The sequence below is a fragment of the Cebus imitator genome, unplaced genomic scaffold (genome assembly GCF_001604975.1).
Source record: "Cebus imitator isolate Cc_AM_T3 unplaced genomic scaffold, Cebus_imitator-1.0 Scaffold577, whole genome shotgun sequence".
Taxonomy (NCBI): domain Eukaryota; kingdom Metazoa; phylum Chordata; class Mammalia; order Primates; family Cebidae; genus Cebus; species Cebus imitator.
This window is the reverse complement of record NW_016107892.1, coordinates 797,242-819,976: the sequence shown is the minus strand read 5'-3', so window position 1 is coordinate 819,976 and position 22,735 is coordinate 797,242. Positions and strand designations below refer to the sequence as shown.

Sequence of the window (22,735 nt, the reverse complement as noted above, 5' to 3'; positions counted from 1 at the left end):
AACCCAGGAGGCGGAGGTTGCGGTGAGCTGAGATCGCGCCATTGCACTCCAGCCTGGGTGACAGAGCGAGACTCCATCTGAAAAAAAAAAAAAAAATTGGTATCTAATACTGCCTTTTCTTTTTTTTTTTGAGACAGGGTCTGTTGCCCAGGCTGGACTGCAGTGGTGCCATCACAACTCACTGTAGCCTCAACCTCCTGAGCTCAAGCGATCCTCCCACCTCAGCCTCCAGAGTATCTGGGACCACAGGCACATGCCACTGCACCCAGCTAATTTTTAATTTTTTTTGTAGAGATAGGATCTCGCCATTTTCCCCAGGCTGGTCTCAAACTCTGGGCTCAAGTAATCTGCCTGCCTCCTCCCAAAGTGCTGAGATTACAAACATGAGCCACTATACCCAGCCCCTTTTTCTTTTTTTAAGTGGAGTGTGAAATGAATTAGTGGTTCTGTTCTATTTGTTTTATTCACTGCTATATCCCCTATAGCTTGCGTGTAGGAAGTCAATTATTTATTGAATGAATGAATAAATAATATTTACAGTATTTCAGTCTTTACTACCTAAGTAATATTTTCTTCAAAATGTCTTTTTGTGCGTGTGTGAGTACCTAATTTTTAAGGATGACTTGGTTCCCTGATTTTCTCATCCTTAGCAGTCTTGACTTAACACCTCCTGCCCTCCCACCTAACTGATCCTGCCCCTCAGCCCTAGCAGCGTTTGCCCTCCCAGGCCCTCATTCTGAACTCCTTATAGTAGCGAATATGATTTAAATTCTGCTCCTAGGTTGGCAAACTATAGAATGTTACTGAACAAAAGTCATGTTCTAGCCTGTGTTAGAATAGATGGCATGTAATTGGCACAAGCTGCTGTCACAGACATGGGAGTTCGGAATAAAGCTTTCCTTATTTAGTAAGCATTAGAATATCTTTGAAGTGGATTTTACTTCTCTGAATGTAAAAGTCTGTATACTTTTTGACTGGGCAGATCTCCTCCAGGTACTTATTTGGTTTTGGGGCTTCATCTATCACATAGCCACTCTGGGAAGAGAATGGGAATTGTGTAGGGCAATTATGGCCAGCCCTGCAAGTGGGCTTGTGTCTTATTGGCCAGGACTTGTCTTGCAATCCTCTGTAATTGCAGAGGAGATCTGGAATGTTGTCTTCCTTGGTATCAGGCAGAGGAAGCATATTTAGCCAGGTTCTCTCAATGCAAGCAGCAGTCAGTAGCTGCCTTCAGCAGGCCCTGTTGGCAGAGGTGTGTTTACCAGAATTGGGGTGTTTAGCATCCATCCTTGGAGTGCCTAAGCAAGGGGACATTGCTGGTCTCAGCACCCAGGCCTGGCCATGGCTGAGCAAGTCTACAGTAGACCTTTCCCATTGGTTCAGCTGTTCAGCAGGAGAGCTAGACATCTCTTGTTCTTTTCCATTTAGCCCTCAATCTGATTGGCCCTCGAGCTGTGGATGTGCTGTCCGAGTTATCCTATGCCCCTATGACTCCAGACCACTTCCCAAGTCTCTTTTGCAAGGTGAGTGCTGGTAAATTTCTGTTTCTTAAATGGGCAGAGAGTATGTCTCTCATAGCGGGGGCAGTTACATGTTCCTACTATGGCGTTAATGCCCATGAAGAGTGTCCTGGCCAAGCGCAGGGGCTCACACCTATAATCCCAACACTTTGGGAGGCTGAGGCAGGCAGATCACCCAAGGTCAGGGGTTTGAGACCAGCCTGGCCAACATGGTGAAACCCTGTTTCTATTAAAAATACAAAAATTAGCTGGTTGTGGTGGTGTACACCTATAGTCCCAGCTACTCAGGAGACTGAGGCACGGGAATCACTTGAACCTGGGAGGCAGAGGTTCCAGTGAGCCGAGATTGCACCACTGCATTCCAGCCTGGGTAACAGAGTGAGACTCTGTCTCAAATGAAAGAGTGTGCTGGCCGGGCGCAGTGACTCATGCCTGTAATCCCAGCAGTTTGGGAGGCCCAGGCAGGTGAATCACTTGTGAGGAGTTCGAGACCAGTCTGGCCAACATGGTGAAACCCTGTCTCTACCAGAAATACAAAAATTAGCCAGGCGTGATGGCGCATGCCTGTGGTCCCAGCTACTCGGGAGGCTGAGACATGTGAATTGCTTGAACCCAGGAGGCAGAGGTTGTAGTGAGCTCAGATTGTACCATTACACTCCAGTCTAGGCAACAGAGGGAGACACTGTCTCAAAAAAAAAAACAAAACAAAAAACGGCTGACCTTTATTAGCAAGGAAGTGCCTGAGTATATTTATGTTTTACACTCCAAGCTTTCCTTATCTAGTAAGCATTCGGATATCTTTGAAGTGGTTTTAGCTTCTCTAAATGTAAAGTCTGTATATTTTTTGTTTTCTGTAACAGTGGATTAAAATTTGAAGTTATAGGATTATGACACTGACACCCAGAAATGCCCATCAAGGTTAGGTACCTTCTCTCCATACACAGAGTAACTTCTGCATATGTGGCATCTTCAGGGAAGAAATGGTTTAGGTGAATCTCTGAACTTCTTACATAATTTTCTTTGCTATAAGTGGCTACCACAGCTGAGTGAAACAAACTGTAACTGAATGAAAGCAGTGACAACGGAATCCTCCCCAAGAAGCAGCTGATTAGAGAGGGCCAAGGGACAGCCATTTTGGCAACCTGTAACCAGCAACTTCCAGTTACTGATGGAAACTCTGAATTTCAACCATAGTTGGGATCCACCTACAAATTGTTACAGTTTTCCTTCTCGGAGGTAGAATGAAAGCAATAGAAAACTCTCCACTGTTAGCCATCAGTGGTCCCCTCCCAGTGATCTCTGCTGCTTGGAGGAGTCACCCATACCCTCTCGCCTGGTGAGTGCCGCATCCTGTCTGTGTACTATGGAAGCGGTTTGCTTCATTGCTCTCTGAGACTTTCCACTTTACTTTATAGGAAAAGCAGTTGCATCACTGGCAGGAACTGAGCTGCTGTGTAACATGTTCTGAGAATCAGAAGCCCGCTTTTGACCCCAGGGTAGCAGATGAGTCATGTCTGTGGGCATTGAGCATCATCTTTTGAATGGCAGGTGGCCAGGCTTTGTCTGCCGAGTCCCCCAGAGAAGACACTTGTCTTGTCCTGGTTGTGTCTGCTATCCCCGACTAATACAAGGACCTGGCAAGGAGGAATATTTTGTTTGTCATGGACTTCCCTTCACTCTCCACCATCAGCTTGGCTAAAACTTGTGAAATAGTAACAGTAGCAGGCAGAGATGTCGTAGAGGCGGTGCTCCATTCTCGGTGCCTCAGGACCTAGAAATGCACCACTTTCAAGATGAAACTCTTGCCTTGACGTCTATCTCCCTCAACAGTAAACAGAGGGTGCAGCATTAATGAAAGGTTTTCCCAGGCGTCCCTCCCTTGACAAGCAGTATGAGTGCCCAGGCTGACTGCTGCCTTTGTCCCTGCAGGAGATGAGCGTGGGCTATGCAAATGGGATCCGCGTGATGAGCATGACACACACAGGAGAGCCGGGATTCATGCTGTACATCCCCATAGAGGTGAGAGGGCACCCCTCCCTTCCCAGAAACGCTGTGGGGTGCAGGCGCTCCCAGCACTCACCAGCACTGGCGGGTTTGGAGGGCTGTGTCTGATTGGGCCTTGGGAACTGAGGTACCCTACATTGAAAAAGAGGTTTGACCATTTTTAACTAAGTTACTTAAGTTTTTTTGAATAGGTAATACATTTAAAAAGTATTTGGCACCATCTGATCAGTTCTCCCCAACAGCCACCAGTAATACTAGTATTACTTTTATATGTCATATCAGATTTTTATGCATATGCAAGCAAATTCACAGTGACTTTTTTTTTTTTCTTTGAGACAGGGTCTCACTCTATTGCCCAGGGTGCAATGCAGTGGCATGACTGCAGCTTACTGCAGCCTTGACCTGCTGAGTTCAAGCCACCCTTTCACCTCAGCCTCCCAGGTAGCTGGGACTGTAGGCATGCACCACCATGCCTGGCTAATTTTTGTATTTTTTTGTAGAACTGGGTTTTCCATGTCATTCAGGCTAATCTCAAACTCCTGACCTCAGGTGATCCACTCACCTTGGCCTCCTAAAGTGTTGGGATTGTGGGCGTGAGCCACCATACCCAGCCAAGCCCCCTCCCCTTTTTTTTTCTTTTTAAAGATGGGGTTTCACCATGATGACCAGGCTTGACTTGAACTCCTGACCTCAGGTGATCCACCCACCTTGGCCTCCCAAAGTGCTAGGATTACAGGCATGAGCCACTGCGCCTGGCCCAAGCACCGTTTTTAAAAAAACAGAAATGGAAGCATACTGCTATTCTTCATCCTTTTTTTTTTTCACTTCACAATATTTTTTTAAAATTGATACAGAGTCTCACTCTGTTGCCTAGGCTGAAATGTGGTGGCGCAGTCTTGGTCACTTCAGCCTCCGTCTCCTGGGTTCAAATGATTCTCCTGCCTTAGCCTCCTGAGTAGCTGGGATTACAGGTGCACGACACCACACCTGGCTAATTTTGTATTTTTGGTAGAGATGGGGTTTCACCATGTTGGCCAGGCTAGTCTCGAACTCCTGAGCTCAAGTGATCCACCTGCCTCAGCCTCCCAAAGGATTACAGGCGTGAGCCACTGCACCCGGCCTCACGCCACAATTTCTCTTAGAGCTCTTTCTTTGTTGGTAACTAAAGAAAAAGAGCTTCCTCCTTCTTTCTTTTAAAATTTTTTGACAGTGGCATAACATTCCATTGTGGTACTAATTCATCCCGATACTAACAGACATTTATGGTATTTCCGGTCTTTTGCTGTTATAAAAAGGTCTGCAGGCCGGGTTCAGTCTTACCATATGCAAATAGTAATAGTTTCCTTCTCCACAATCTTTATTCCTGTAATTTTCTTTCTTTGTCCTATTGTTACAGGTAGCAGTGATTGTAAGCATTAGGCATGCTTGTTTTCTTCTTGATTCTCCTCATCTTACTCATAGTGATAGGTTGATAGGTTTCCTTTTAATTTTTTTTTTTTTTTTTTTTGAGATAGGATGTTGCTCTGTCACCCATGCTGGCTTACTGCAGCTTGACATCCTAGGCTCAAGTGATACTCCTGCCTCAGCTTCCTGAATAGCTGGGACTACAGGCATGTGCCAACATGCCCAGCTAATTTTTTAATTTTGTTTTTGTAGAGGTGGGTCTTGCTGTGTTGCCTAGGCTGGTCTCAAACTCCTGGACTCTAGTGATCCTATTGCCTCAGCTTCCCAAAGTATTGGGATTACAGGTGTGAGCCACCACCCCATCCTTAATTATTATTATTCATTATTATTATTATTATTATTTTGAGACAGAGTCAAACTCTGTTGTCCAGGCTGGAGTACAGTGGTGTGATCTTGGCTCACTGTAACCGCCACCTCCCAGATTCAAACAATTCTTCTGCTTCAGCCTCCTGAGTAGCTAGGACTATAGTTGTGCACCACCATGCCCAGAGACAGGGTTTTACCGTATTGGCCAGGCTGGTCTCGAACTCCTGACCTTGTGATCTGCCCACCTTGGCCTCCCAAAGTGCTGGGGTTACAGGCGTGAGCCGCCACACCTGACCTATTATTATTTTTTAGTGCAATGGCATGATCATAGCTCACTGTAGCCTTGAACTTCTGGGTTCAAGCAGTCTTTCTATCTCAGCTTCCTGAGTAGGTAGTACCACAGGTGCCCAGCTGTTTTTTATTTTTTGTAGTGGTGAGAGTCTCATTACATTGCCCAAGCTGGACTCAAACTCCAGCCTCAAATGATCCTCCTGTCTCAGCCTCCCAAAGTGCTGGAATTACAGGCATGAACCACTGTGCCTGGCCCTCTTTGTAGTTATTTGAGCCACTGTGCCTGGCCCTTTTAAGATTATTAAATAAAGCACACGTTTAACAATCCATGAAATATCATCTGCTTTTTTACACTCAGAAGTATTATACCAATATGAAGAAATTGTTCAAGACTTGGGAAGAGTTTAAACATGCAACTCCCGTGGTTTGCCTGTGCAGACAGGTTGATTCTGAGTTCTACACATTCGTTCTGGTGTTGTCACCTGGGCGCTTGTGGCCAAACCTCATCAGGAAGGGGAGGCTCTGTGGCTCTTGCAGCTTCATCCTTGCTTGGAGGCTTTGGTTTCAGCCTTCTGATTTCTCTGAGCTGTTCCCATTCTTAGGATTTTTCATGAGTCCAAGAGATTAATTGTGCCATTCTTGGACCTTTTTTAAGCTGGCTTTGTCCTCGGGAAGCTTATGTTTGTCTCTTTGAGAAGAGGTTTTCCAAAACATGGGGGCAAAGGGCAGGTTCTTGTTTTCTTCCTGCTAAATCTGTGGTATTTTGTGAGAAAGATGAGTAAATGGTGGAGACCCACCAACAATAGTCATGTGGTTGGATCTGGCCCAGCACTAGTCACCTGGTTACAGCTTTACTCCTTGGTTGTCCTCTTACCTAAAGTACCGGGGATTGAGCTTGATGTGGGAGAGCACCACACTCCCCAAAGACACCAGCTCTGTATTCTCCTCATCCTGCTGTATTCTGTGGCTCCCCTTACCCACCTTGGCTGATGCAGGTGTTTCCCTTACACACATACCACAGGCAGGTGTTGCATGCAATAGTATGGATTCCTTTTTTCCATATTTGAGGTTGTCTTCCCAGCGTGGTAGTTCACACCTGTAATCCCAGCACTTTGGGAGGCCAAGGCGGGTGAATCACCTGAGGTCAGGAGTTTGAGACCAGCCTGGCCAACATGGTGGAATCCCATCTCTACTAAAAATACAAAATTAGCCGAGTGTTGTGGTGCAGGCCTGTAATCCCAGCTACTTGGGAGGCTGAGGCAGGAGAATCGCTTGAACCCGGGAGGTGGAGATTGCAGTGAGCCAAGATTGTACCATTGCACTCCAGCCTGGACAACAAGAGCAAAACTTCGTCTCAAAGAAAAAAATAATTGCTGAGTGCTAGAATCACCACACAAGACATTTTAGAGAGGTGAAAAGACATGGATCGTGCTGTTATGGAGCTTAAGTTTAGGCTGGGGGTACCCCAGCTCGTCACTCCTGGGCTGTGCCTAAGTGCATCAAGGATGAGACATCCTGGGAGTTTTATGCGCCTCCTTTCTTGTCCACGTTAATAGCGTGAGCTGTTAGCGCTTCCACACATGTTCCATCCTTAATTTTGAAGGTCTACTGCTTACTAACTTTCTATCTGTTCCTATAGTATGCCCTGCATGTATACAATGAAGTGATGAGTGTTGGGCAGAAATATGGAATCCGGAATGCTGGATATTATGCTCTTCGAAGTCTCCGAATTGAGAAGTTTTTTGCCTTCTGGGGTCAGGATATAAATAACCTCACCACGCCCCTGGAATGTGGACGAGAGTCTCGGGTGAAATTAGAGAAGGTACTGTGTTTATCCAGACTCCACTTTCACTCAGCTTCCTAAGTAGTGAATCTGTACTGGAGTAGGAAGAAGAACTGATATGGCAGAAAAAGAGGAAAAAGATTGAGGCCTTGATCTTAGTATTAGGCAAATGGGGACATGAGTGTCCTGAGAATGAAAACTTTATAGGATGAAATATCTTCAAATGAAAACATAATAACAGTGGCTCACACCTGTAATACCAGCACTTTGGGAGACTTGAGGTGGACCGATCACCTGAGGTCAGGAGTTCGAGACAAGCCTGGACAACATGGTGAAACCCTGTCTCTACTGAAAATACAAAAAATAGCTGGGTGTGGTGCCTGGCACCTATAGTCCCAGCTACTCAGGAGGCCGAGACAGGAGAATCGCTTGAACCCAGCAGGCGGAGGTTGCAGTGAGCCGAGATTCACCACTGCACTCGAGCCTGGGAGACAGAGCAAGACTCTGTCTCAAAAAAACCAAAAAACCATAATAAATAAATAGACCACACTTGGCCAGGTGCGGTGGCTCATGACTGTAATCCTAGCACCTTGGGAGGCCAAGGCAAGAGGATCACTTGAGCCCAGGAGATCTACATCAGCCTGGGCAATACAGCGAGACCTCATCTCTATATTAAGATATCAAAAGGCCGGGTGCGGTGGCTCAAGCCTGTAATCTCAGCACTTTGGGAGGCCAAGGCGGGTGGATCACGAGGTCAAGAGATCGAGACCATCCTGGTCAACATGGTGAAACCCCGTCTCTACTAAAAATACAAAACATTAGCTGGGCATGGTGGCGCGTGCCTGTAATCCCAGCTACTCAGGAGGCTGAGACAGGAGAATTGCCTGAACCCAGGAGGCGGAGGTTGCGGTGAGCCGAGATTGCGCCATTGCACTCCAGCCTGGGTAACAAGAGTGAAACTCCGTCTCAAAAAAAAAAAAAAAAGATTTCAAAAAAGAAAAACAAAAACCCATTTATTTCTAGTGCTTTGCTGTCTAAAAGACAGTGCTTTCTGGGAAGCTGTTCCGAGTTGATTTGGTGACTCATTAACATGCCACGAATATTTGTACAAATTAGTCATCTTATAGTCAGTTGCCTAATTTTTGTGGGGTTTTTTTGTTTTTGATTTTGAGACAGGGTTTCACTCTGTCACCCAGGTTGGACTGCAGTGGCGCGATGTTGGCTCACTGCAGCGTCAGCCTCTCATGCTCAAGTGATTCTCCCACCTCAGCCTCCCAAGTAGCTGGAACCACAAACACATGCCACCATACCCAGCTAATTTTTTGTATTTTGGTAGACACAGGGTTTCGCCACATTGGCCAGGGTGGTCTCAAACTCCTGAGCTCAGGTGATTCACCTGCCTCAGCCTCTCGAAGTGCTGGGATTATAGGCGTGAGCCATAGTGCCTGGCCAGTATAAAAACATTCTTCTAAAGTACTGTACTGATAGGGTATTTTATTAAGTGACTGAGTTTTTTTTCCTAAATGATTTCGTTCTGTCTGGTCTTGTGACTTTATGTTTATAAAATAGGAAACAAAATGTGTACCTCTGTTGTTACAAAAATTTCTGAAGTGTATTTTATATTGCAAATGCAGTTTTTCACATGGTGGCAAGCACACCATTTCCCTAAAGCTGGCAAGGCTGTGGGAGGAGGTGGCCGCGCCCAATTGTAGTCACACCAGGGGACCCTTCCCATGCTGCTACTTTCTGTGCAAAGGGTCTGAGTGTCACTGGGTGACTTGACCGTTCCTTTCTTTTTAGGGCATGGATTTCATTGGTCGCAACGCCCTCCTGCAGCAGAAGCAGAATGGAGTGTATAAACGCTTCACCATGTTCATCCTGGACGACCATGACACAGACCTAGACCTTTGGCCTTGGTGGGGAGAGCCCATTTACCGGAATGGGCAGTTTGTTGGCAAGACGACCAGCAGTGCCTACAGCTACAGCCTGGAGCGCCACGTTTGCCTGGGCTTTGTGCACAATTTTTCTGAGGACACGGGGGAAGAGCAGGTGGTGACAGCAGATTTCATCAACCGGGGAGAGTATGAGATTGACATCGCAGGATACCGCTTCCAGGCCAAAGCCAAGCTTTACCCTGTCGCCTCCCTCTTCACCCACAAGCGCCGAAAGGATGACATGGAGCTGAGTGACTTACATGGGAAGTGATGGCAGGGCAGCCTCCCCACCTCTCCATCATCTTGTCCTGGAGCAGACATCACCTTGGAGCTTCTCTTCCTTCTGCCTCCATTCCTCTTTGGAACATACTCCAAGGGGTATACATTACATAAGGCTAGAGACTGCTTTTCCTGCTTTCCCTTCAGGCCCTTTGTTTCCCTCTAGCCCTTTCCTCCATATCCTCTGGAGTAGAAAATGACTTGGGTGTCCAGGAGTGCCCTGCACGCTTTCAGGGAGCATCTCTGTTTTCCCAAGGTGAAACTTAAAGGAACCCTCCTTTGCCTCCTGTCTCTTATCTCCTTGATATAATTTTGAGCTTGACCTACTTTAAAATTTTTTGCTTTTCAGCCTCCCGTGACCTTCTACTTCCTCCTCCTAATATTCACTCTGGGCTCTTCTTCCCTTCCCACATTCAGCTTCTCATGGTGGCAGGACGTGTGTCTGACAGGCAGGACAGAAGCAGGCTCCACTGTGGACCTGAGTGACGGTGACAGCTGGTTTCAAATTCTGCATCTCAAAACAGAGCAAGCCAGGGTGGTGCAGGCCTCGGGGCACGAGTTCCTCTCTCCCTTGGGTTCTGTTTTCTCTGAGCACCCTATTAATTCTGGTGGGGCTGCCATGTGTGGGATGCAGCCTTGAGGAACAGCACATGCCTGCAGCCAGGCAGCTCATTCTCCTGTTCCACTGCACTGTGGGCTGGCACTTGATACCTCTGGTAAGAGGATGATCATCTACCTCACTGATGAGAGGCATCACGTGGACGTTTTCTGTTCTGCAGTGGAGACAAGCAGTTAACCTGGCACCGTCTTCTCTGTCCCTGCAGAAGCAGTTAGCAGACCTTTGGGACAGATGAATTTCTTCATCTCTTGCTAATCTCTTTAATAAGGTTGCTTTTTCTTTCTTAGTCGTGTAAAGAAGTAAGCCACAGTGAAAGGGAAAAACCATGTTGCCTTGTGTGTTGCTTCTCCCAGTCAAAAGGGTCTGACCTCAGTCCCCCACCAGTGACGCTGAGCATTCAGCTATGGAAATGATGCTGCTTTTCTCTCACCTGTCTGAAGTTCAGGTTTTCTTCTTCCCCTGTTTTTGTTTTCCTTGTTTTAATTAGAATCCTCTTCTATTAATGACTCTCACTATCCATCATTATCACAGTCCATCCACCACTCTTGTTCTAAGGCATTGAAACTGCACTGCCAAGAGCTGCCAGGAACAATGACTCTCCTTAACCAAGCCCTAGTGTAGCTTCTAGCAACTTAGGGCCCTGTCCCCAGGATGCCCTCAGCCCCCCTCTTAAAATGCCTGCCTGAAAAAGCTCATTGCTGTCAGAAAAATTTACTGTTCAGCCCAGCCCAAACCTAGTAATAGACATAGGCCCCTGAACTTGCTCTTAGAGCAATTACTTAGAAAGCTTGCAATTAAAACATCCTTCTCTTACTCTTTAAGATGTAAATCTTCCACCCAGAGCTGTCTTCATTGGGACCTGAGAATCTCTTTGAACATCAGGTCAGCCTCACCTGTCCCCTTCAGTTGGCCCATAGTCATGCTGCTTTCTCTCCCTTTAGAACAGGGAGGGGAAGGGATCGGGTGTGTTGTCCTGAGCACGTCAACCTTGCTGGCTGTGCCAAGTTCCACAGAGCTGCTGGAATTCCAGGTTTGACTTCTAGCACAACAGAGCCACACAGAAGTGACCCACATTAGTCCACTGAGAGTTCTGAGTCCCAGGGGTGTACATTGTATAAGGCTAGAGACCACTTTTCCTGCTTTCCCTTCAGCCATTTCTCCATATCCTCTGGAGTACAAAATGACTTGGATGCCCAGGAGTGTTCTGCATTCTTTCAGGGAGAGTGTCTATTTTCCCAAGGTGAAACTTAGATATCATGGACTGCCGTCCAGCTTCAACACTTCATTTTACCCTTGCATATAAACTGCTGTAATCTGACTTTTTGTTTAAGTGCAAACAAACTGCTGTAAGAGATTTTAGTTAAAACTCTAGCCTTTGATGTCTTGGGATCTCGGAAGCATTAGCTCTGATAGGTCTATAAGTGTATTAACGGAGATCTTCCATTTCATTAGAGTAGCTTAAAATCCTCAGGTGTCTGCCTTCTCGAGTTTCTTTTGGGATCTCTGTTTACCCACTTACTCTGGCTCCTTCTAGACACTTGTTGCCATTTCCCCGGCTAGACCACTTCTAGTGATTACTGACTTTAGTGTCCACCTTTTTGGAGGGTTCTAGTTGGCTTATTAAAGGAGCTTGTGATTAGATTCTGTTTGGGGGCTCAGTTATCTTGGAGCAAGTGTGTACTTAAATAGCTGAGAGATGCTTCCTCTAGGCAGACAGGAGAGAGCAGGAGAGGTGTTGATTGCTGTAGGGCCAACCAGTGAACAGTAGTGAAGGCCTTAGGAGAGGAATAGGCCCTTGGTCAATGCAGTCATTTTCAGCAGGGAGCAGACTAACTACAAACATGCCAACAGGTGACTGAGAGCTGCAGGCATCCCTGCTCTTCCAAACATGTAGTGCTTGCACCCTCCAGAGTCATCTTTGTAAAGGGAAATGTATTTGTAACTCAATTGAGAAGGATTTAGTTACACATAGATTTAACTCTTCAACCTTAACTATGGCAATACATTTGGGCTTTAACTGTTATATAGCACTTACCAGGATCCAAATTGAAAGAATAAAAGCTGTCTCCATAGTTTAAAATCAAATAGTGCCATCATCACGGTATATTATTCAAGTAGAAGTTTCATCAGAAGTATATCCCACATAGGGTTTTAAGACTTGTATTCTCTTCTTTTCTGCCCTTGTTAATCTCCAAGTAACTACTAGAGTTTGACATGTTTTTAATTAGCTGTTCTTTCTAAGAAGTCAGAAAATCTGATGCTGTGTCCAGAATTATGCACTGACTTTTTGTTGAACTAGAGCCAGAAGTCCTGGCCTCTTGTTAAATGACGTCACAGTTTCCCCCTCTGAGCAACAGACTCCTTGTCTTGCTACGAGAGGAGGTTGGGGTGGGTGAGCACTCAGGCTGTCCATTGAAACACCTTGTCCATGAATAGGGTCATATTCCTAAGACTAACAGGATGTGGGTCTTCTGTGACATCACTTGTTTATTGAATGCCCCAAACATACAGATTTCTCTTCTAGCACTTTAAGTCTATCCTTGAAGTCTCTCCTGGTTCATTCAGATATAGGCTGTGCAAGTCTGGTGGTTTTCTGTAATTGGTCTAATGTGAGCTCTTTGAACAAACAGATCTGACAGTGAATGAATGACTTTTCCCTGCTTCTGGCATAATGCTTTGCCTCTGTCTAGTATCCAAGCATACTTTCCAAGAGGAAAGAACAGCATAACTTCCTGATCACTGGTGTCAGCTGACGGAGCTTTCTGGACTCCTCAGAGACAGTGGCCTCTGAATGAACAGGGGAGGCTAGTAGATGTTCCAGTCCTGAGGCAGAGCTGCAAATCTAGCAGGATTAGGATGAACAACCACAGCCTCCTCATCTGTGTGTCATTTCCAAGGGTTTGCCTTGTGTGTCAGCTCATTCTGGGGAGCCTGTTAGTCTTCTGTCCCTGGAGATTTCAAGGATTCTGGACTCTTGTGAATGGGTGGCTGGACTTAGCTTTACGGAGTTGGGTGCTTTTTTCCTCTCTGCAATCACCTGTCATAGCATTTTGTGCTCACCATTGGGGATGGACTCTGCCTTCTCTTGTCAGTGTACGCCCTCTGAACCTGGGAACACAAAGTGTATTGGCCTCAAACAGATGGAGACCCAGGGTTGCCAGTTTTCTGTGGGCTTTCCCCTCCCCTGAAATATCCTTAATTACCTCCCTTCATTGGCAGGCCATGTGTGATTCCTGTTCTTAGCACTGCCAGTGTCGTTGACTTCCATCTAAGGTTGCATCAGGAAGATGATCCTTCCGTGATCCTTGGTACTGAAGCCAGAAAAACTTCATTCAGGAACTCTGAAGAGCAAAAACGGACAAACACTAACTGCCGTGCTGGGCCACACTCCAGCAGAGAGAACTGCACAATGACCACTATATTTTTCACACTCTTCCAGGGGGCCCTGCCCCCCCACATTCAAGAGCTCTCGTTCAGGCCAGGGACACGGAGACTATGTAGCCCAGTGATTAAACCCCTGCCTGTTTTCTCTGGCCTCAGGAGTGGAGCCCAGCCACTCCTGTTTGGTTCTCATCGGGAGGCACGCTGGCCCTGGGTCTCTCCTCGTGCACACCAGGAGTTTTACCTGCTTGCTTGTTTTCCTGGATTGTTGTTTCAAAGAAAGTAACTAAAACATAGAAAAGTAAATCTCCAGCTTCCACAGTATACTATCTGCCTTTGCATGCAATTGAAAGTTAGCCGCCTCCCTTCCCACCGTCTTGGTGGCAGTAGTGGTGCAAGAGTGACAGGAGCTTTCCGAGAGTGTTCAGTGCTTCACTGGAGATAGGACCCATAACCTTCATTTCTGGCTCTGCTTCTCCTCTGGCATATGGACACATTTGCTGGCATTTGACTGAGTCTACACCACTTTTTGAGAACCTGAAATAGAAGGAATCTTCTGTGACTCACATTATCGGTATCGGCCCTAGAAGACTGGCCTGGTGGAGCAGTTTGCATTGGCTTGCTTTCAGGGGTTAGCAACGAGGTTCATTTTTATGTCTCTGTTGTTTCTTGGCCAGTGTAGTCAATAAGGGTCTTCTTTAATATCTAAGACAGGTTTGGTTGGCTGGGCATGGTCGCTTATGCCTATAATACCAGCACTTTGGGAGGCCGAGCAAGATGGGAGAATCACTTGAACCCATGAGATGGAGGTTGCAGTGAGCTGAGATTGCACCACTGCACTCCAGCCTGGGTGGCAGAGTGAGACTCTGTCTCAAAAAAAACAAAAAAAAACTAAGAGGTTTGGTCAACAGTGGCTAATAATGAATAATAACTTCCTGCCATTCTAATTTTCCTCCTGCATGCTAGCCCTGACACATCCCTCACAAACATTGATAAAAGCAGTATTTTGTCAACACAATATAAAGAATGTTCACCTTGCACATGTCATTTCAGGCACATGGATTCAGGAGAAGCACAGTTGAGTGGAAGAAATGGTAAATGTGTGGGGCTTGACCCAGGCCCTGTGTACACGAAGTAAGTGGTGAGTGAGCTGTGGGTCTGTCTGTCAGCGCCTCCCTCCCCACCACCACTGCGGGCCTCCGCTTTAAGGTGCTGAGTTGTAAGGCTCCTCCATTTTCAGTACAGGGCTCGCCTTTGCAGCTCTGATCACTACCAGTACACTCTTTTTCAGGACAACTGAGTGTTTTTGTATGCCTTTGCCTTCCCTTTGTCCATGACAAGAGTTGTTTATGATTCTTGACTTCTCCAAGCAGAGTGCCTATACCTCCTGGAGAGGTACACATTTCTTCATGGGCCATTTTTCTCATTCTTAGATGCACCCATTTTCATCCTTTGCAACCCATCTTCTGCCTTCTTGTTTTCCTGTCTGTCAAAGACAGAAATTACAGGAGATAGGGAGGATTTTTTAGCATTTCTTTCAAAAGATCTATGTCAGGATTTCCTTTGCACACCAAGAACTGGAGCTTAGAGCCCCGCTCTTCTCTAAGCCAGGTTCTAGTGCCTTACACTCCAGCATGGCAGATGGTGGGTGCAGATTGGAAGAAAGAGAAAGAAAAGTTCATTTCAGTGTGTGAGTTCCCATCCACCTGACATAGCCTCTCCGTCCTTAGAACAATGGGCGTGGGGTAGAAAGCTCTTTCAGTGAACGGTTTTCTAGCAGCTCAGTTAACACTTTACTCTCCAGTCAACACTCGGGATGTATAAAAACACCATTGTAATTACTGTAGAGTCCTGTGACTCATCATTTGTGTTTGTCAGTGTGCACTTCAGCTCAGCCCTTCTCTGTTCCTGTGTAGTTTCAATGTGGCCCTGAAGACATCCGAGGCACTTCAGTAAGTGGGATCTTTTCTGGAGATCCTGGGTGACTGGATGCACGGGATGACCGAGCATTTCTGCTCCTGTGAATCTGGCACTAACACTGTGCACTGTGTCTCCACCAAGGAGAATTCTATTGAGTTTCTTTTCATGTTACTAGGTTTATAAATGAATAAACAGACATTTTAACTACTCTGGTACGGCTGCTTGTGAAATGTTCTTCATCTGTAGTGACTTAAATGTGTTTGCCCCCACAAAGCATAAACATTGGAGAAGAGTGTGCATACCTACCAGTGTTACCACAGTGAAAGGAAGGATTTGGCAACGGGAGCGAAGATGCAGGTGTTCATCTTACCATCTCTGCAGTGCTGGAGTGGCTGCGTGGGAAATCTCTCCTCCTGAAGTTCCGACTGGCCGTCTGCCTGCAGCTGACCTCATAGGAGGAACCCGCGGCTTGGCATTCCACGTGGGCATATGTGCGCTCAGGTTTGTGTGGAAAGCAAGGGGTAGCAGTGTTCTCACACTGTGGGAACAACACAGAGAAGCAGCCAGTGCTCTTTTTCTACACCAGCTTCCATCCACAAGTTAGTCTCTGGACCTTACCTGTTCATCCAACTTTTTTTTTTTTTTTTTTGAGATGGGATCTTGCTCTGTCACCCAGGTGGGAGTTCAGTGGTGTAGTCTCGGCTCACTGCAACGTCCACTACCGAGTTCAAGCGATTCTCCTGCTTCAGCCTCTCTAGTAGCTGGGATTGCAGGGACATGCCACCACACCCGCTAATTTTTGTATTTTTATAGAGTTGGGCTTGACCATGTTGGCCAGGCTGGTCTCAAACTCCTGACTTCAAGTGATCCACCTGCCTCAGCCTCCCAAAGTGCTAGGATTACAGGCGTGAGCCATGATGCCTAGCCCCAACTAATTTTTAAGTAGCTTTTTTTTTTAAGTGTTTTAGTTTTGAGAATCTCATAGGTTAACATGTTTACAACAATCTCTGTCTTGTCTTCTAAATCAGCCTCTTCTATTCCAGTTCAGGAATGGTCAGCCACACCAGAAATCTGAGAGTCACCTGATGTTCCCACTCACCTCTCCATCCACCTCCAGCTCATCACCCAGCCTCACAGGGTCTGTCTCCTCAGTGCCTCTCCTCTGTTCTGACCTCTCTCTATCCCCCACCACTGCTGTGGTTGAGAGGGTTGTCAGCCCTGACTTTGAGAACCATCTCTTAATGATTGTCCTGCTTCTCGTGTCATCCCATCCTCCCTCTGCAGGGTCGTCTTTGTAAAATACAGCAGGTCGCTTTATTCACTGCCTTGAAACACCTGACAGACTCCCCTTTGTCATGAGACGAAGGTCCAAGCCCCAGACCTGGCCAGCCAGGGTCTCCAGGGTGTGGCTGATTGTGCAGCCGGGTGAATGCTCCCCTTCCACAGCTGGATCTTTTTATTTATTTATTTTTGAGATGGAATTTCACTCTTGTTGCCCAGGCTAGACTCCAATGGCACTGTCTCTGCTTACTGCAACTTCTACCTCCTGGGTTCAAGTGATTCTCCTGCCTCAGCCTCCTAAGTAGGTAGAATTACAGGCGCCCACCAGAATGCTCAACCAATTTTTTGTATTTTTAGTAGGCATGGTGTGACTGGTCTTGAACTTCTGACTTCAGGGGATCCACCCGTCTTGGCCTCCCAAAGTGCTGGGATTACAGGTGTGAGCCACCGCACCTGGCCCACAGCTGGATCTCACCTCACGCCCTGCTCCCTAGTCACACTGAGACATTTCCCACTCCCATATTTTGCTCACCAAAAGTGTCTCCTGATGGCCGTTCCCTGTGCTTGTGGAAAGTCCCGAATTGAGGATCACATGAACCCCCAACCCCTCAAGAGCCCTCCTGTCTTTCATTTTATTTACTTATTTATTGAGACAGAGTTTTGCTCTTGTTGCTCACACTGGAGTGCATTGGCGGGATCTTGGCTTACTGCAACCTGTGCCTCCCGATTCAAACAGTTCTGCCTCAGCCTCCCAAGTAGCTGGGATTACAGGCATGCGCCACCATGCACTGCTAATTTTGTATTTTTAATAGAGATGGGGTTTCACCATGTTGGTCATTGGTCAGGCTGGTCTCGAACTCCTAACCTCAGGTGATCCACCCACCTCAGAATCCCAGAGTGCCGGGATCACAGGCATGAGCCCCTCTGTCTTTCAAAAGCTCAGCCTCAGACCACCATCCCACAGTGGTGCCTTTCCTTCTCCAGTAAAATGGCCCCCTTTGGGGTCCCCATGTGCCTGTTTCTATCTTGATTTGGTTCTCTGCCCTGCTGGTTCTGTAAATCCCTCTGAGAAGGACTCGACCTCTCCCAAACTCCCAACACCTCACATGGTGCTTGGCACTTAACAGATGATTAAATGAATGGAGAAAAGTGGAAGGCAAAATCTTTAAAATGTCTTTTAAGCCTGTAATCCCAGCACTTTGGGAGGCCGAGGTGTGCGCATCACGAGGTCAAGAGATCGAGACCATCCTGGCCAACATGATGAAACCCCATCTCTACTAAAAATACAAAAATTAGCCGGGCATGGTGACACGCGCCTGTGGTCTCAGCTACTCGGGAGGCTGAGGCGGAAGAATTGCTTGAACCCAGGAAGCGGAGGTTGCAGTGAGCCAAGATTGCGCCACTGCACCCCAGCCAGGCGACAGAGCAAGACTCCGTCTCCAAAAAAAAAAAAAAACGTCTTTTAAGGATTTTTAAATTTTGAAACTTTGTAAATGGTTGTTTGCCAACTTTACAACAGGACAATGTTGTTCGCCGGCCAGTAGGTGGCGCTGTGGCGCATGATTTGAGCCTCTGGGATCACACAGCTAGCTGCTCAAGTGGAGAACGCCTTGCCAGGACGCATTAGCACCAAGTCAAGCTACGCGTCTCCCTCCCAAGGGTGATCACCCAGCGTGGCCTCCATGTGCATAGGGGAACTAAGATGAGGCTCCTTTAGTACAGCCTCGAGGAGTGATGTGTGCTTACCCTCCAGCAGCTTGTTCTCATGAAAGGCTCTACAATTAGGGACCTTCAGATGCTTAGATCTGGGGTATCAGCTGACTCAAGCACCTCAGAATCCCAGATTGTTGTGGTAGGTTAAGTGCATTTGAGGTTTGGGCTTACTGGCCTGGGCCTGAGTGCCAGCCTTTCCTCTTCCTTGGTGTATGATCTAGGGAGGTTACCTGTCCTAGGCCTCTGTTTACTTGTTTGTAAAATTGACAGTGATGCCTACTTTATAGGGTTGTTATGAAACTCAACTATAAAATACTTAACCAAGACTGGTGAAGACATGGTGGCTCACTCCTGTAGTCCCAGCACTTTGGGAGGCTAAGGCGGGCAAATCGCCTAAGGTCAGGAGTTCAAGATCAGCCTGACCAACATGGTGAAACCTCGTCTACTAAAAATACGAAAATTAGCTGGACGTGGTGGCACACACCTTTAATCCCAGCTACTCAGGAGGCCAAGGCAGGAAAATCGCTTGGACCTGGGAGGCAGAGGTTGCAGTGAGCCTAGATGGAGTTACTGCACTCCAGCCTGGGTGACAGAGCGAGACTGTCTCAGAAAAAAGAAAATAAAAATGTACTTCATTTCCTCCTCAGCCCAGCTGGTCCCACTCTGCTGCTGTGCTCTACGCATTTTATCACAATTGGGTGACATACTTGAATATAGCAATTATGAGAACAGCAACCTCAGAAGAATACCTGGCATCCAGACCACCCCAACCCATTTCCATAAGGTACCAACTTCTGTAAGCCTTAAAGAGCTAAATCATCCAGGCTGGGCACAGTGGCTCATGCCTGTAATCCCAGCACTTTGGGAGTCCAAGGCGGACAGATCACTTGAGGTGAGGAATTCAAGACCAGCCTGGCCAACATGGTGAATCCCCATCTTTACTAAAATACAAAAATAGCCAGGTGTGGCGGTGCAGGTCTATCATCCCAGCTACTTGGGAGGCTGAAGCAGGAGAATGGAGGTGGAGTTTGAAAAGAGATGGAGTTTGCAGTGAGCCGAGATTGCACCACTGCACTCCAGCCTGAGCAACAGAGTGAGACTCTGTCTCAAAAAAAGAAAAAAAGAACTAAGCCATCCAGATCCCTGGGTATAGATACAGGGGAGCTTGGGCAGTCTCATCACAGCAGAACTTCAGCTCTTGGCACATTCTTTTCTTTACTACCAGCTTTTGAAACTGAAGTGTAGGAGAGTCTTGGTATGGGAGATTCTGAGTGACAGCAAGCCCTGCAGGACTTAGGCATTGACAAAGCACAGTCCCCATGCACAACAGTAGTCCCAGAACCAGAGAAGGGGACAGAAACATTTTAAGAAGTGGCAGCTGACCAGGAGTTCAGGGTTGCAGTGCACTATGATTGCACCTATGAATAGCCACTGCACTCTAGCCTGGGCAACATAGTGTGACCCTATCTAAAAAAAAAAAAAAAAAAAAAAAAAAAAAAAAAGAAAGAAAGAAAATGGCCAGGCGTGGTGGCTCAAGACTATAATCCCAGCGCTTTGGGAGGCCAAGGCAGGAGGATCGCTTGAGCCCGGGAGTTTCTGAGACCTGCCTAGACAACATGGCAAGATCCCATCTCTACCAAAAATACAAAAAATTAGCTAGGCATGGTGGTGAGTGCCCATAGTCCCAACTACCTGGGAGGCTGAGGTGGGAGGATCACCTGAATCCAGGATCTGTGAGCATGCTACTGCACTCCAGCCTGGATGATAGAGTGAGTCCCTGGCTGAAAGGAAAAAAAAAAAAAAAAAAAAGGTAGCTGGGTGTGGTGGGACGTGCCTGTAGTCCTCACTGCGCAGGAAGCTGAGGCATGAGGATGGCTTGAGCCCAAAGGTTGAGGCTATTCTGAGCAATGATGGCACCACTGCACTCCAGCCTGGGTGACAAACTGAGACCCTCAAAACTAAAATGGCCATAAATTTTAATTTTTTTTTCCGTATTGTTCATTCTGTTCCCTTGATCTATATGTCTATCCTTTTTTCATATCTTATAGATGTGATTACTAGAAGTTTCATAGCAAGTTTGGAAACCAGGGAGTATACATTCTCCAATTTTATTCTTTTGGGGACGTGTTTTGGTTATTCTAATTCCTTTGCCTTTCCATGCAAATTTTAAGATCCAATTCTCAATTTTTTTGAGATGGGTCTTGCTATATTGCCCAGGCTGGTCTCAAACTCCTAGGCTCAAGGAATCCTCCTGTCTCAGCCTCTCAAATAGCTGGGATTATAGGCACATGCCACAACACCTGCCCTCTCAGTTGCTTTAAGATAAACAAAACAACAAACATTCTTTGGAAGTTTGATAGGCATTGCATTGAATTAATAGACAAATTTGGGGAGAATTACCATCTATCTTAACAACCTTGAGTCTTCCCCTGGCCAGTGTGGTGAAATCCGGCTCTACTAAAACTACAAAAATTAGCTGGGCATGGTGGTGCATGCCTGTAATCTCAGGTATGTGGGAGTCTGAGGCAGGAGAATCACTTGAACCCAGGGGACAGAGGTTGCAGTAGGCAGAGATTGCGCCACTACACTCCAGCCTGGATTACAGAGTGAGACTCAGTCTCAAAAAAACAAACAAAAAAACCTATTGAGTCTTCCAATCCATGAATGTGAAATGTCTCTGCACTTTTTAATTTCTCTCAGCAATGTTGTTTTATAGTTTTATGTGTATGGATTTTTTTTTTTTTTTTTTTTTGAGGCAGAGTGCTGCTCTGTTGCCTATTCTGGAGTGCAGTGGCGCAATCTTGGCTCACCATAACATCTGCCTCTCAGGTTCAAGTGATTCTCCTGCCTCAGCCTCTCAAGTAGAGTAGCTGGGATTACAGTTGTCCACCACCACCAAGCCTGGCTAATTCTTTGTATATTTAGTAGAGATAGGGTTTCACTATGTTGGCCAGGCTGATCTCGAACTCCTGACCTCAAGCAATCCATCTGCCTTGGTCTCCCAAAGTACTGGGATTATAGATGTTAGCCACAGTGCCTGGCCATGTGTGAAACTGTTTTCTCAGTTTCATTTTTGGATTGTTTATTGCCAGTTTATACAAATGCAGTGGATTTTGGTATGTTAATTTTGTATTCTGGGACCTTTATTCTAGTCGGGTTTTTTTTTTAAACATTCCTTTAGGTCTTCTACAGTAGAATTATGTCATCTGCAAATGAAGATCGTTTTACTTCTTTCTTTTCAGTATGGATGCCTTTAGTGTATTTTTCTTACCTTATTGCACAAATTGCACATTCAACAATGTTTAGTGGGACTGGGGAGAAAAGACATCCTTGCCTTGTTTCTGATCTTAGGGAGAAAGTCTTTAGTCTCACTATTAAGCATGATGTTAGCCTTACATTTTTCTTTTTAGGATGGAGTTTAGCTCTTGTTGCCCAGGCTGGAGTGCAGTGGTGCGATCTCAGCTCACTGCATCCTCTGTCAACCAGGTTCAAGTGATTCTCCTGCCTCAGCCTCCCGAGTAGCTGAGTTTACAGGCATGCGCCACCACACAGCTAATTTTGTATTTTTAGTAAAGATGGGGTTTCTGCATGTTGGTCAGTCTGGTCTCAAACTGTCAACCTCAGGTGATCTGCACACCTCGGCCTCCCAAATGCTGGGATTATTGGAGTGAACCATGGTGCCGGGCAGCTGTATGTTTTTCATAAGGGCTATATTCGTTTGCTAGGGCTGCCATGCAAGGTACCACACACTGGGTGGCTTAAACAACAGAAATGTATTTTCTCAGAGTTCTGGAGGCTTAAAGGCCAAGATCAAGGTGTTGGGGTGGGGAGGTTGGTTTTCTCTGAGGACCTCTCTCCTTGGCTTGTTTACAGCCGCTTTCTCACTGTGTCTTCACAGGATCTTCCCTCTGTGTGTCTCTTTATATAAGGAGACCAGTCAGATTGGATCAGGACCCACCCCAATAACCTCATTTAATTTTAATTACCTCTTTAAAGACCCTGTCTCTAAATACAGAGACACTGAGGTAATGGAGTTAGGACTTCAGTATATTAATCTGGAGCTGGGTGTGGTGACCACGCCTATAATCCCAGCAGATGGCTTGAGCTTTGAGAGCAGCCTGGGCAACATGGTGAAACCCCATCTCTACGAAAAATACAAAAATTAGCCGGACGTGGTGGTGCACACCCATAGTCCAGCTACTCAGGAGGCTCAGGTAGGAGGATGGCTTGAGCCTGGGAT

The 22,735-nt window shown here is 46.5% G+C and overlaps 1 protein-coding gene across 1 annotated transcript in view; it reads left to right on the top strand.

Moving 5' to 3' along the window:
- Nucleotides 1–15,712, top strand: part of PDPR (pyruvate dehydrogenase phosphatase regulatory subunit) — a 52,821-nt gene extending 37,109 nt beyond the window's left edge. The window contains exons 13-16 of the mRNA XM_037734144.1: nt 1,404–1,523; nt 3,450–3,539; nt 7,225–7,407; nt 9,169–15,712. Of these exons, the coding sequence (XP_037590072.1) occupies nt 1,404–1,523; nt 3,450–3,539; nt 7,225–7,407; nt 9,169–9,573 (798 nt within the window). The 3' untranslated portion in view covers nt 9,574–15,712. The remainder of the gene's footprint in view (nt 1–1,403; nt 1,524–3,449; nt 3,540–7,224; nt 7,408–9,168) is intronic.
- Nucleotides 15,713–22,735: the final 7,023 nt, after the last annotated feature.